The 15,182-nt window shown below is 37.9% G+C and overlaps 1 protein-coding gene across 1 annotated transcript in view; it reads right to left on the bottom strand.

Moving 5' to 3' along the window:
• Positions 1 to 15,182, bottom strand: part of SYTL5 (synaptotagmin-like 5) — a 204,936-nt gene that overhangs the window by 97,032 nt on the left and 92,722 nt on the right. The window contains exon 5 of the mRNA XM_006864299.1: positions 12,568 to 12,702. Coding sequence (XP_006864361.1) covers positions 12,568 to 12,702 — 135 coding nt within the window. The remainder of the gene's footprint in view (positions 1 to 12,567; positions 12,703 to 15,182) is intronic.

Below are 15,182 nucleotides of genomic sequence, written 5' to 3' on the forward strand. Positions count from 1 at the left end.
GTGGAGATTCTACCTTCCTCCACGCTCTCTGGATCTAGGCTCCCATTGAATGTTTGTAAGCCAGTCACTTCTTGCCTTTGCAGCCCCCCATTTTGGGTAGCCAATGTCCAAGTTGCCCATCCCTGTCTACTCTGTGTATGGAGGGGGTAGGAATGATCCTCGCTGTAAATATTTGTTCCCTCTTTTGAGCTATATAACATATTTCTTAAACAACACACATATTTGCTACTTAGAGACAAGAGGCAGTGAAACAGGAAAGGATAAAAGCTTCCTCAAGTCTATATTGATATAATAAAAAGTTAAAGGTCAACTAAGAAAGGACTAATTTAAATTCTATATCAGGTTATTGTTGTTGCTGTTAAGTGCCATCAAGTTGGTGCGGACCCATAATGACCCTGTATAGGGTTTCCGAGGAACAGCTAGTGAGCTTGAATCACAGACCTTGCCAATCAAACTGACTTCGCAGTCCAGCACATTAACCCACAGTGCCACACCAGGATGTTCAAATAAGAAAAATTACAAACCAGTGCCAACAAAATATTTAAGGTAAAATTTGATAAAGGGTAAACTGGCCAGAACAAAATACATTTATCTCACTACATAGTCCAGAAAATGGGACTATGACCCTGTGGACACTTTAAATTACCTTATTTGACCTTTGCCCTTGTTGTTGTTAAGTGCCATGGAGTTGATTCCAACCCTGCATAGGGTTTCCGAGGCTATAAATCTTTACGGGAGCAGAAAGCCTCATCTTTCTCCCGTGGAACCGCTGGTAGTTTAGAACTGCTGACCTTGAGATTAGCAGCCTATTTCGTAACCACTATGCTACCAGAGCTCCTTTGCCCTTGGTGTTAAGAAAAATAATCTTAGGGGATGTCCTAAGTAAATGACTGAGGTGAAATGACTACCCTTGTGTATCTGTTGAGTATCAGTCTGGCAAGGGAGCCCACCTGGTACCCAATAAGAAATTGCATGGACTGGATGATAAAAGTCCTGGAACTGAAGGGATCAGGGAGGTTTTTCTGCTCCCAGAGCTACCTGGTTAAAAGTTACCCTAGTTGATGAAGGAAGGATAATGCTCTCCTTTGGAAGATGAATGCTCCAATTTCATATAGAGGATCCTTCCAGACTTTTTGCCTGTGTATCTCTTCCTGAGACTGATCCTGAATTGTATAATTTTATTCCTGAGTTGTATCCTTTTCTCCCAATAAACCACATAACTGTGAATATAGCCTGTGAATTCTGTAATATTTTATAGTGAATTATCAAACCTAGTAGCGAAAGAGGGCGAATCAGTTATGTCAAAAATGATGGAGCAATTGCAAAGTGGGGACATAATTGACCGCTAATGTGATGGATTGACACAGTGGTTACAGCAAAGGGCTGAAACAACAATTGTGAAGGTGGCTCAGGACTGGGCAGTGTTTCATTTTGTTGTACACAAGGTCCCTATGAGTTGGAACCTAGTAGACAACATCATCAACTTGACTCTTGCTTTCTAGGAATCAGATTTATACTCATCTTAATTCAAGAAGTTATCCATTTAGACATTGTCTGGGGAACCTTGGATATTCTGTGTTACTTGAAAGACACATTTTCTAATGTAGGAAAGAATCATATCTACTTTACTTTAGCTTATGAAATATACTTTAAAAGCCTTCCATTTTTATCTCTCTAATTTTATGCTGATAGAATAACTTGATTATAATTTCCCAGATATATCCATTTCTGGATAGAGGATACAAAGATAGGAGGCAAAGAGCAATTTAAGGAGTTGTATTTCTTGTTTATATAATAGTCTACCAGGAATTATAGCCAGAAACAAATTTCCCACAGTCCAACATTCCCCTAGTGAGCTGACAATGATAAGCCCATGCCTGCATGATTAAATGAGTGCTCCCATGAGGCGACTCAACCAAAACAGAGCAATAATCTTTCATGTTGATACTAAAACTGAGATAATTATAGCCATTGAGACAATAACACTCAGATAACACATGATATTCTTTCTGAAGTTTATGAATTTTCATAACTTCTTTAGGTTATTTTAGATCTGAAAATAATATGTAAGAAAGGAGGGCAAGGGGTGTTGTAGAAAGTGAGGTAAACCTGCTAAATTGGAAAGGAATACCGGAGTTGAGAAATAAAAGGGAAGGAAGCATAACATAGCTCAAGTTTCCAATCTTTGTCAACAGTTTTAAGAGAGATGGAATGGCTCTCACCCTGGGCTGCACATCAGAACCACCTCTACAACTTTTAAAAAAGCAAATGCCCAGGACACCCCAAGAATGTTCACATCAGAATTCCTGGAGGTGGGACCTAGGCATCAATTAAAAAAAAAAAAATTTATTGTGAGTTGAGTGAAGGTTTACAGACAAGACAGTCATACATTCAACAAGTCATACACTTTATCTCAATGATTTCAATGTTTTTAATGCAACAGCTGTTGTACTTCCTCTCTGTGGTTATATATGTACAAATATCCTCTTTCAAATTGTACTTGTGGGATATATATATATATATATATCTTCCTCCCATACCCATTCACCCAGTGTCTCTGTCCTTGGAACACTATTGTTCCAAGGCTGTGTATATATCACTATTCACCTCTATAGTTTAGTCCTTGCATACAAGGATTCACCTTGGATTGAGGTGGATATCTCCATCATTCTTCTGTCAACCTCCCTCTCCTTGTATATTGCCCTCCCTGTCACCTGACTTAACATGTGTCTACCTCTGGTAGTGTAGTGGTTATGAATCAGGCTGCTAACCTCAAGGTCGGCAGTTCAAAACTACCAGTGGTTCCGTGGGAGAAAGATGAGGTGTTCTGCTCCCATAAAGATTTACAGCCTCAGAAACCCTGTACAGGAGCACAAGGAGTCGGAACCGACTCCACGGTACTTAACAACAACAACATTCTAAATTACTTATTTTTACATCCTGTTCCTGGTAACCATCATAGAATGTTTCTTGTAGTACAAAAACCTTTTCTTGATTTTTTACAATAGTGGTCTTATACAATATTTTTCCACATTTTACTCAGCATAATGTTCTTCAGTTTAAAACATGTCATGAGGTGTTTTCGAAGATTCATTGTTATTCTTCAACTTGGCATGATATTCCACTGTATGTATATACCAAAGTTTGTTTATCCAGTCTTCCACTGATGGGCATACAACTTTTTGCTATTGTGAATAGTGCTGTGATGACCTTTGGTGTGCATATATCTACTCGTATTCTGGCTTTTATTTCTTGTGGATATATACTAAGTAAAGGGGTTGCTGGATCATATGGCATTTCTATTTCCAACTTTTTGAGGAAGCACCATACTGTTTTCCACAGTGATTGAACCATTTTACAGTGCCACCAGCAATGTAGCAGAGTCTAGTCTCTCCACATCCTCGCCAACATTTGTTGCTTTCTGGTTTTTTGAACTTTGCTATTAGTGCAGGTGTGAGATGATACCTCATTTTGCCTTGATTTGAATCTCTCTAATGGATAATATTCTATCGGACATCAGCAATGATATCCCTCATTCCATGGCCTTTTCTGAATCCGGCTTGAACCTCGGGAAGTTCACTGTCAATGTATGCTTGCAGCCATTTCTGTATTACCTTTAGTAACACTTTACTGGCATGGGATATCAAAGAGATTGTCTGATGATTTCTGCATTCCGTTGGGTCATCTCTCTTTGCAATGGGCACAAATACGAGTCTCTTCAAATCAGTCGGCCAGATAATTGTCTTCAAAATTTCATGGAATAGATGAGTGAATGCCTTCTGTGTGGATCATGACAAGCTATGGACAACATTGCGAAGTATGAGTATTCCTGAACACTTAATTGTGCTCATGAGGAATCTGTACATGGACCAAGAGACAATTGTTCCAACAGAATATGGGGACACTGAATGGTTTAAAATTAAGAAAGGTGTAGGACAGGGTTGTATTCTTTCACCATACTTATTCAACCTGTATGCTGAGCAAATAATCTGAGAAGCTGGGTTATATGAAGAAAATCGTGGCATCAGGATTGGAGGAAGAGTCATTAACAACCTGCGATATGCAGATGATACAGCCTTGCTTGCTGAAAGTGAAGAGGACTTAAAATATTTACTGATGAAGATCAAAGAGCACAGCCTTCGGTATGGATTGCATCTCAAAGTCAAGAAAACAAAAATCCTCACCACTGGACCAATAAACCACATTCTTATCAACGGAGAAAAGATTGAAGTTGTCAAGGACTTCATCTTTCTTGGATCAACCATCAACTCTCATGGAAGCAGCAGTCAAGAAATCAAATGACATATTGCATTAGGCAAATCTGCTACACAAGACCTTTTTAAAAAGTGTTAAAGAGCAAAGATGTCAGCTTGAGGACTAAGGTGCACCTGACGCAAGCCATGGTATTTTCAATAACTTCATATGCATGCAAAAGCTGAACAGTGAATCCAGAATATTGTACAAGAATTGATGCTTTTGAGTTATCGCATTGGAGGAGATTATTGAAAGTGCCATGGGCTGCCAAAAGAACCAACAGATCTGTGTTGGAAGAAGTGTAGCCAGAATGCTCCTTGGAGGCCAGGATGACCAAATTTCATCTCTCATACTTCAGACATATTGTCAGGAGGAACACGTTTCTGGAGAAGTATATCATGTTTGGTAAGGTGGAGGGTCAGAGAAAAAGAGGAAGACCCCAGTGAGATGGATTGGCAAAGTGGCAGCATCAATGGGCTCAAGCATGGCAACAATTGTGAGGTTGGCCCAGGATCAGGCAGTGTTTCATTCTGTTGTGCCTAGAGTTGCTATGAGTCGGTACCAACTCAATGGCACCTTTTAACAAAACCAACAATGGATAATAATCGTGCACATTTCTTAATATTTTGTTGATTACTTGAGTGTCTTTTTTGGTGTAGTGTTTGTTAATGTCCTGTGGTCATGTTTTAATTGGGTTGTTTGCATTTTTTCGTGTAGAGGTGTTGCTGTATTCTATAAATTTTAAAGATTAGTCCCTTGCCTGATGTGTCATTACAAAATTATTTCCCCAGTGTGTTGGCTCCCTTTTTACTCTTTTGTCAAAATCTGTTGGTGTCTAATTTTTAGGATGCCCCAGTTGTCTATTGTGTCTTCTACTGTTTGTGTTTTTAGTAATGTTTGATGGTGTATTTATGCCATGTATTAAAGCCCCTAATTTTGTCCCTATTTTTTCATTGATGATCTTTATAGTGCTAGTTTTATATTTAGGTCTTTAATCCACATTGAGTTTCCATATATGAAGTGAGATGTGGGTTTTGTTTCTTTCTTCTGCAAATGAATTTCCAGTTTTGCCAACACCATTTGTTGAAAAGACTCTCTTCCACACTTAATGTGCTTTGACCCTTTGTCAAAGATCAGTTGACAGTACAGGGATAGATTTACTTCTGGTTTCTCAATTCTGTTCCATTGATCTATGTATCTTTTGTTGTACCAGTACCATGCTGACTTGACCACATGGCTGTGTAGTAAATTTTGATATCAAGGTGTAAAGTAAGTGGCCTCCAACTTTGTTCTTCTTAGGCAGTGCTTTGCTTATCTGAGGTCTCTTTCCTTTCCATGTAAAGTTAGTGATCACTTTTTAAATCTCTTTAAAGAATGATGTTTGAATCTGGACTGGAATTGCATTATATCTATAGATTGCTTTGGGTAGTGTTGGCATTTTCAAGACGTCTTCTTATCTATGAGCATTGTATATTCTTCCTTTTTTGTCTCTTTTCATTTCTAGTAGTAGTCTTTTATAGTTTTCTTTGTATAGGTCTATAGTAGTGCAGTGGTTATGAGTAGGGCTGCTAACTTCAAGGTCAGCAGTTCAAAACTACCAGCTGTTCTGCAAGGGAAATATAAGGCTTTCTGCCCCCGTAATAATTTACAGCCTCAGAAACCCTGTACAGGGTCACTATGATTCAGAACTGATTCCACAGCATATAATAAATCAGATCATTGTTTCTCTGGTTAGATTTAGTCCTAAGAATTTCATATTATGGGTGAGTATTGTAGATGGTATTATTTTTCTAAATTTCTTTTTCAAAAAAGCTGTCTTCATTGGTATAGAGGAATCCAACGGATTTTTTTTATATTGATCTTGTACTCTTCCAGCTTACTGAATCTTTAATGAATTCCAACAATTTTCTTGCTGAATCTTTGGGATTTTCTATGTACAGGATCATATCATCTGCAAATAGAGAGAGTTTCACTGCTTTGCCAATCTGGATGTCTTTAATTTCTCTTTCTTGCCTTATAGCTCTGGCTATGACTTCCAACACAATACTGAATAGCAGTGGTGATAAAGGACATCCTTGTCTCGTTCCTGGTCACAAAGGAAATGCTGTCAGTTTCTCTCCATTGAGAGTAATTTAGCTGTTGGATTTGTATGTATGCTCTTAATTATGTTGAGGAATTTCTCTTGTTAAGTGTTTTTATCAAGAATCGAAGCTGGATTTTTTCAAATGTGTTTTCTGCTTCAATCAATATGGTCATGTGTTTCTTTTGACTTTTTAAATTTGTATGGTGAATTATATTAATTGTTTTTCATCCCTGATATGAAAACCACTTGGTCATGAAGTGTTATTTTTTTGACATATTGTTGAATTATATTGACTAGTATTATGTTGGTAATTTTTGCATCTATGTTCATGAAGGCTATTGGTCTATAATTTTTTTTCCTAATGATGTCTTTGCTTCATTTTGGTGTGAGGGTTATACTCATTCAAAATCAATATTGATAAGATTAATTTATTTGGGAATCATGAATAAATTTTACCAAGTAGGCAAATTCACAAGTACAGAACCCATGAATAATAGGGATTGACTGTATCTTGTCCTCTCTCTAACAAAGAAAAGATCTGTGTGATTAAGTCACAGAAAGCCAGTAGCTTCATAGGAAACAGCAGTTAGAGAAGTTGCCTGATGAATCTCCACTTCTTCCTCATCTCCCTGGTTCCCCAATTCAGTAATCTAGAGCTTTTATGATGGTTTACGTGAGCCTAAGTATAACATACAAATGCACTAAGACCATATTTTGCAACTACCAATCCTTCCTCTTTGTTACCAACTTTTACATTCCAATCACCAGTAATTATAGATGCATCTTGTTTGCATTCTTTATCAGTTTCAGATTGAAGAAGTCTTCAGTTTCATCATCACTGCATTTAGTGGTTGGTGTATAGAGGTTTGGTGCATAAATTTGAATACTAGTGGTATTAACTGGTCAGGGTATGGATATTATCGTATCACAGACAGCATTGTACTTCAAGATATGTCTTGAAATATTCTTTTTGATGACAAATGTATTGTCTTTTCTCTTGAATTTTTCCTTACTGGCATATAACTGTCAGATTCAAAATGGTCAGTACCAATCCATTTCTGAATACCTATCTTTATGCATTCCATTTCATTTCTGACCATTTCCAATTTTGTATATTTCAACCTGAAGACCTCATCTTCTAGCATTCTATCTGGCAGCATTCCGCAGTTATCTATAAGGTTTTCAGTGGATAAACATTCAGAAGTAGTCTGCCTCTTTTTTTTTTTTTTTTTTTTCCTACTTTGTCTTAGACTGGAAGCTCCATTGAAACCTGCCCATCATGGGTGACTATGCTGGTATTTATAATACTGGTGGCAGTGCTTCCAGTATCACAGCAACATGCAAGACACCACAGTATGACAAATTCACCAACCAGGGTAGATTTAATAACAGAATGCATTTAGTAAACTAAGTCTGACCAAAGAATGGATATGAGGAAAGTATGTTTTTTAGACATGCAATGCAATGCCACATTTCATGGAGATAGAGAGGAGAGCAGAGTGGCACTTGGAATGAGAATGAAAACTCACTAAGGGCTGGCTTGACTGGTGGAGGTTTCTGCTTTTGGTTCAGAGCCAGCAAAAGCAGCTTGTGACACTCCAGAGAGACTGTGTCAATCAGCCCAAACCTTCTAGAGAACAACGAAAAATAATTGGATAAAATTGGTGTCTGGTAGGGGGATGGCAGGGGAAAAAAACAAGTTGGTTATGGTAAAGTCCCATGGTAAAATGTGTGCCATATTCTCCAATGGCATGCTATAAATATTGGTGGAAAATCCTTTACCCAATTTAAAAAAAAAAAAAAAAAAAAGTTTTTCGGACTGTATTTACAGAGAAAACAAGCAATATACCCAGCAGAAATAACAAAAATGTACTTAGGGCTATATTCTTAACTGACAACAAATAGAAATTCTTTAGTGAGATCATGGCAATTTGATATTATAATGATTAAGTTCATTAAAGATAAGCAGGGTACTTGGAAAATCAAGTTCTACCGCTCCCTCTTTCTACATCTCCTAAATTCATCTGACTCCTTAAATGTGAAGGAAAAGCCTTTATGTGGAAGACAAACACATTTCCAAAATGAAGTTACAGGTTTTTTCTCTTAACGAAATTTTCCCTTGTTGTCAACTGTTTGTTAAAATAGGGCCTTCTGGGTTTTGTTTTGGTTATTTCACCTTAATTCACCACTTAATTCACCAGAATTTCACCAGAATTCCTGTAATTCCATAAATAATATTTGGCATCATAAAATTCAGTTCTTGACTTCTACTGCTTTAGATGTAGATGAAACTGAAAACCTAAGGTAGATTAGAGTTAGTGATTTTTTAAACTCAAAGTTTCACTATTCCTTAATGTGTTTTTAGGGGAATTTTTTTTTTTTTTTTTTTTTTTACCTCACTCAGGTATTCTTGAGTCTCTTTCCTTAGTCCTGTATGCCCCTCCATAGCTTCTAAGGTCTTTTGTGATAAAGGCTTAAACCACTGACCTTCAAATTTACTCTTTAGTACTGGAGTTGTCGTTATTAAGTGCTGTAGAGTTGGTTTCAACTCATAGTGACCCATGTGCCAGAGTAGAACTGCCCCATAGGGTTTTCTTAGAAGGAACTCTGGTAGGGTAGTGGGTACAAGTTGGGCTGCTAACCTCAAGGTCAGCAGCTCAAAACTACCAGCTGTTCCGTGGGAGAAAGGTGAGACTGTCTGCTCCCATAAAGATTTATAGACTCATAAACCCTATACAAGTTCACTATGAGTCACAACCAACTCCACAGCACACCATCACCACCACCAATCTTTACTGAAGCAGATGATCAATTCTTTCTCCCTTGGCACCACTACATGGGTTTGAAATGCCAACTTTTTGGTTAACTGCAGAGTGCTTAACCATTGCACCAACCAGGACTCCTTCTAATACTGTGTTTATTCTGTTTTAGCACTGTGCCATTGAGTCAGTTCTGACTCATAGTGACCCTGCATAGGGTTTTCGAGGCTATATATTTTTGTAGGAGCATAGAACAGCATCTTCCTCACATGGAGCAGCTGGTGGGCTTGAACTGCTGATCTTGTGATTCGAATCTATAACTATCATTTACATTATTTTGGGGAGAAAAGAAAAATCCTATTTGCCTCATGTGTAAAGTCCCGAGTGGTCATGGTCGCGATGTGCCATGGAGTCGGTTCCAACTCATAGCGACCCTGTACAGGGTTTCCAAGACTGTAAATCTTTAAGGGAGCAGAAAGCCTCATCTTTCTCCTGTGGAACCGCTGGGAGTTTCAAACTGCTGACCTCGAAGTTTGCAGTCCGATTCGTAACCACTACACTACCAAAACTCCCTTATTGTTGTTGTTAAGTACCGTGGAGTCAGTTCTGACTCATAGTGACCCTGCACAGGGTTTCCCAGGCTGCAAATCTTTACAGGAGCAGAACGCCTCATCTTTCTCCCTCGGAACAGCTGGTAGCTTCGAACTGCCAACCTTGAGGTTAGCAGCCCGATTTGTAACCACTATGCTACCAGAGCTCCTTAGCAAACTGTAAATAGTCATTTGACATGCTCTTATGAAAGCCTACTGGGTCTTCTCTAACACATTCATTCCCTTCACTCCTTTGAGACTACTGAAGAGAAATCAAGTCAACCAACTATCTGATAAAATAGCATTTCCACTCTGTGAGACATGATATGATTTTAAAAAGAAAAAGAATGCCTAAGCACAGCTGCTCTAGAAAAAGACTTAATAAACCATGTGTTGTGGAAAGGAAAGAGAAATGAACTGTTAAGAAGGGTCAGGTAATACACTAAAAAGACTGGAATCTTACAATCTTTGCGTCTTGGGAGCTAAGAAAAATGGGTCACCTCCTGCTCAAACTTTCTTAGGAATGATTTTGGGATAATGCAACGTATCTTACTGTGGCACTCCATTAATGAGTCATCATTTTGATAGATGCATCTCAAGGAAAGGGTCATTATGTTCTACTGATCTTGTGGGCATCTGAATTCTCTTTTGATGTGATAGAAAAACATTTTTCTTGACACACCTAAGCCCAAGCGCCTCTGACAGCTAGAGTCTGATTACCTGAAAATCATTTCTGGTCAGCATAATTTAGAAGATAACATCTACTTAGCTATCTTTTCGTTTACAACAAGAACAAGAAATCTCTGGGTCAAAGCACCAACATTTGATGAAATGCTCACATAAGACTTTATAACTTGATAGTTATTTTTATCCAGCAGTAGATAAGATACAAGGAGTAAACCCAGGCAGAGAGATCTTGGGGGAATGGAACAAGCACTGTGAGACTGGGAGCATGATCTTTATTCTTGCTAAGTAAATGCAAGGAAAACTTAATGATAAATGGCACAATAAAATGTTGTTTGTTAGGCCAGGAATCTTTTTTGTTTTTACAACAGGGAATTCTATTTGTCCTCTTTATATATATATTGTCCATCTCAAAACTAGCCGAGAAGCACAAATCAACATGGTACATCTATAGAGTTCTTAAGAGACTAAACAAAATAGCAGTACTAAATTAGTTCTTTATCATCACTAATTTTCATCAATATCCCAGAGTTGTGAGGTCAACAATGAAAAACAAATGTAGATTTATAGAGAAAGATTCTGTGGGATATGGCATTGGGCTACCTCAAGGGATGTCAAAGGAAACGATTCCAAGGACAAAGGCAACCGTAGTTTGTTTGTTTGTTTGTTTGTTTATTTATTTATTTATTTATTTATTTATTCTATCATAAAGGAAAAGCATCTGCATTTGTGAAATTTTAGGAAGCAATGAATACAGTGATAATCTCTTGATAGCAGATGATTTATTTTATGCTCTATATGTATATATATATATATATATATATATATTTTTTTTTTTCTGTATGTTTTTATATCAAGTGACCACACTTACATGCAGAGATACTTTGTGTAAAAAGAAACAACTATTGAGAATCTCCATGCAAAAAAGAGAAGACTGTCCCCTCAGGGGAATTTGCTGATCCACATGAGTAGGTGGATTGTTGTTGTTAAATGCTGTGAAGTCATTTCCAACCCATAGCAACTCTGTATAGGGTTTCCAAGGAGCAGCTAGTGAGAGTGAACCACTGACCTTGCAGTCCAGCGCATTAACCCATAGCGCCACACCAGGACCCCAAAAGTGGATTACAGAATACAGGGGAGAATACAATTCCACTTGTAGAACCTAAGGGGAAAGAAAATCTGCCAGCTTTAACTACCTGGGTTTTCAGAAATAGTATAGCTTCAAACAAAAGAGGTTAGTTTTTTGACAATCCAGTGAAACATGAGGGGTAGATCTTTTTGTTCTCTGTAATATACTCAGGTAATATACTCATCATGAAAATAAGTCTTGTCATATGCCCCAACAAGCTAAAGAAAATGAAGCTTCATGTGAAAGTACATGACTATTTTTCTTATCTCTTTTCTTGACAAAGTGATATCTCTGTACAAAGGAGAGTCATACTTGTCCACACTATAAAGAGTTGGCAGAAGTGAGTCTAAACAGAAGTGGAACTTATGGAAAATTGCTCCGCAGCAACTCAGATGATGATATTATTAAAATTTGTTTAAAACATGATTATGATACTTGGAGGATTTGTAGCGCTGTGGGCTAATGCGTCAGACTGTGAAGTCGTTTGAACTGCAAGGTCGGCGGTTCAAGCTCACCAGCTTCTCCTTGGAAACCCTTTACAGGGTCGCTATGGGTCGGAATCGACTCGACGGCACTTAACAACAACAACAACAAGCAGAAAAAGATTAAGAAACAAATATAAAAATTTTACTTTCCCTGTACATTCCTCTCCATCTGAACTGCAGTCCTGAGTACCAAAACATAAATATATCTAGTCCTTGTAGGTGACATAGAAGATTCCAATAGGTGTAATTCCAGAAAGAGGACAAATGCTTTTCATTTCAATGAAAAATATATTCCTGGCTTTTTGTATTGTGTGTTCTGAGTTCTCCAAGTCGCAATATTGCAGGTACCTCTGTTTAGATGAATGAACCCTGGTTGTGTTGTGGGTTGGCATTGGGCTGCAAGGTTAGTAGTACAAACTCAACAGTTGTTCTGTAGGAGAAAGGTGAGGCTGTCAGTTCCCTATATAGAGTTGCTATGAATTGGAATCAACTCAGTGGCAGTGTGTTTTTGGTTTCTGTTTAGATGGAAATACAACAACCTTATTCTCAGTCTATGTTATTGCCCAGTTTGTGTATTTCTTACCTGTCAGAACTGAGAACTGACTTTAAACTCCGAAAATTTTGGCTCTCTAAATCCAAACTGTAGCTCCGCCCACTTTCAGTTTTCATAGTCACGATTTCTCCTTTGGTTGCTGATCTGAATTTGCTAAGAAGAAATCTGAAAGTAAATTAAAATTAGGAGAAGAAATAAATCATTTAAAGGCTCATTTCTAGAATGCCATTTTGAACAGTAAATGACTTTTCAATAAAGTGTCCTCGAGTGAGGAGGTTCTAAAGATACAGTGTCAAGGGTGGTGTCGGAGGTTATGGCATTTTCTCAAGGTCACATCACTTTCTGGTAAAACAAGGTTCTGCCCCTCTTAAAGAAGAGACCACTTACTTTGAGCACTTAGTACTGTTACCTGAGAATGGAGAAGCACTGCCTGGACTGAACCTGTTTTCAGGTTGACTGAGAAGAGGGATCTGAAACTATTCTTGCTCAGAAAAAGATAGTCCTATGTTACTCTGGAACAAACTGAGACAGCAACCTATTAGTCGGCAGCTCCTTCACAGCAGTGACTCTTTCATTTAAAGGAACTTACTATGGTAATATACATATAACAATATATACACTAGACCATCAATTTCTATATATATGCTTCAGCGACATTGATTGCATTCTTCAAGTTTTGCAAACATTCTTAATATCTTTTGCCAAAGGATCCCACTACCATTAGCATACAAACAATGAATTATATGCAAAAACCCTCACTTTCCCTCTTCCTCCTGTCTGCAGTAGCCGCTAATAACTTGTGGTTGCTACATAATGTTTACCTCTTATAAACAATATCTTGTCTTTTTGTGTCTGATATCTTTTGCTCAGCACGATTCTTTCAAGGTTCGTTCATGTTGTGAGATGTCATTAAAAAGCCATTCCGCCTTATGGCTGAGTAGCATTCCAGTGTATGGGTGTACCACATTTTGTTTATCCATTCGTCAATTGATGGGTATTTTGGCTGTTTCCATCTTTTGACTCTGTGAACAGTGTTGCAATTAATGTTGGTGTACATATGTTTGTTCATGTTACTACCGTCAGTGCTTTTGGGGACATTATTAAGAGTAGACCACCACTTGTCTGTCAGTTTGTCACTCTGTGGTGGTTTGTGTGTTGCTGTGATGGCTTGAAACTATGCTATTGGTATTTTAAATACCAGTAGGTCACCTGTGATGGATGGAATTTAGTGGAGCTTCCAGACTAAGACAGACTAAGAAGAAGGAAAGGCAGACTACTTCTGAATGTTCAGCCATTGAAAACATTATAAACAGCAGTGAAACGTTGTCAGATATAATATATAATAGCAGTGAAACGTTGTCAGTGCTAAAAAGTTTGAGTACATTGTTAGAAAAACTTCTCAGGTTGGAAGACACCCAAAACATGACTGGGAAAGAGCTGCCTCCTCAAAGCAAAGCTTTTGGGACCTTCATTTGCTGATGGGCACAACTTAAAATGACGAGGAACAGCTGCAAAACATCTATTAATAATCAGAACACGGGATGTACAAGTATGAAACTAGAAAAATTAGAAGTCAAAATGAAATGGAAAACATAAATATTGATATTCTAGGCATTAGTAAGCTGAAATGGACACGTATTGGACACTTTGAATCCAATAATCATATGGTTTACTATTCAGGAAATGACAAATTCAAGAGGAATGGCATTTATCATCAAAAAGAACATTTCAAGATCTATCTTGAACTAAAATGCTGGTTGTGATAGAATAATACCCATATGTCTACAAAGAAGTCCAGTTAATATCATTATTATTCAAATTTACCAACCAATCACTAAAGTGAAACTGAAGAACTTCACCAATTTCTTCAGTCTGAAACTGATCAAACATGCAATCAAGATATACTGATAATTACTGGAATATGAAGGTTGGAAACAAAGAAGGATGTTGTTGTTGTTGTTGTTGTTGTTAAGTGCCGTCGAGTCGGTTCTGACCCATAGCGACCCTGAACAGGGTTTCCAAGGCTGTAAATCTTTACGGGAGCAGAAAGCCTCCTCTTTCTCCCGCGGAGCAACTGGTAGTTTCGAACTGCTGACCTTGCGATTCGCAGCCCAATTCGTAACCACTACGCTACCAGAGCTCCTTAAAACTATGGTCTTGGTGGCAGAAATAATGCTGGAGATTAAATAATAAAATCTTGACAGACCAACAATTTATTCATTGCAAATGTCTTTTTTACTACAAGTGGTTGTGTGCCATGAAATCAGTTCTTATTCATGGCAGTTCTATATTAAGTTTCTGTGCCTGCAATTCTTTACAAGAATAGAAACCCTCATCTTTCTACTGTGGAGCAGCTGGCAAATTCAAACTGTTGACCTTGTGATTAGGAGCCCAACTCATAGCCCACTACACTAACAGGGCTCCTTAAATACCTTTGTCAAATAACATAAAAGGCAACTATACACCCTCATCAGGCGGAATACACAGAATCAAATTAAATACATCAGTGGAAAGAAACAGTGGAAAAACTCATTATCATCAGCCAAAATAAGGCCAGGGGCAGACTGGAACAGAGTCACAAATTGCTCATATACAAGTTCAAGCTGCAGCTGAAGAAAACTAAAACAAGTGTATGAGAGCCAAAA

Source organism: Chrysochloris asiatica, unplaced genomic scaffold (genome assembly GCF_000296735.1).
Source record: "Chrysochloris asiatica unplaced genomic scaffold, ChrAsi1.0 scaffold00062, whole genome shotgun sequence".
NCBI classification, from domain to species: Eukaryota; Metazoa; Chordata; class Mammalia; order Afrosoricida; family Chrysochloridae; genus Chrysochloris; species Chrysochloris asiatica.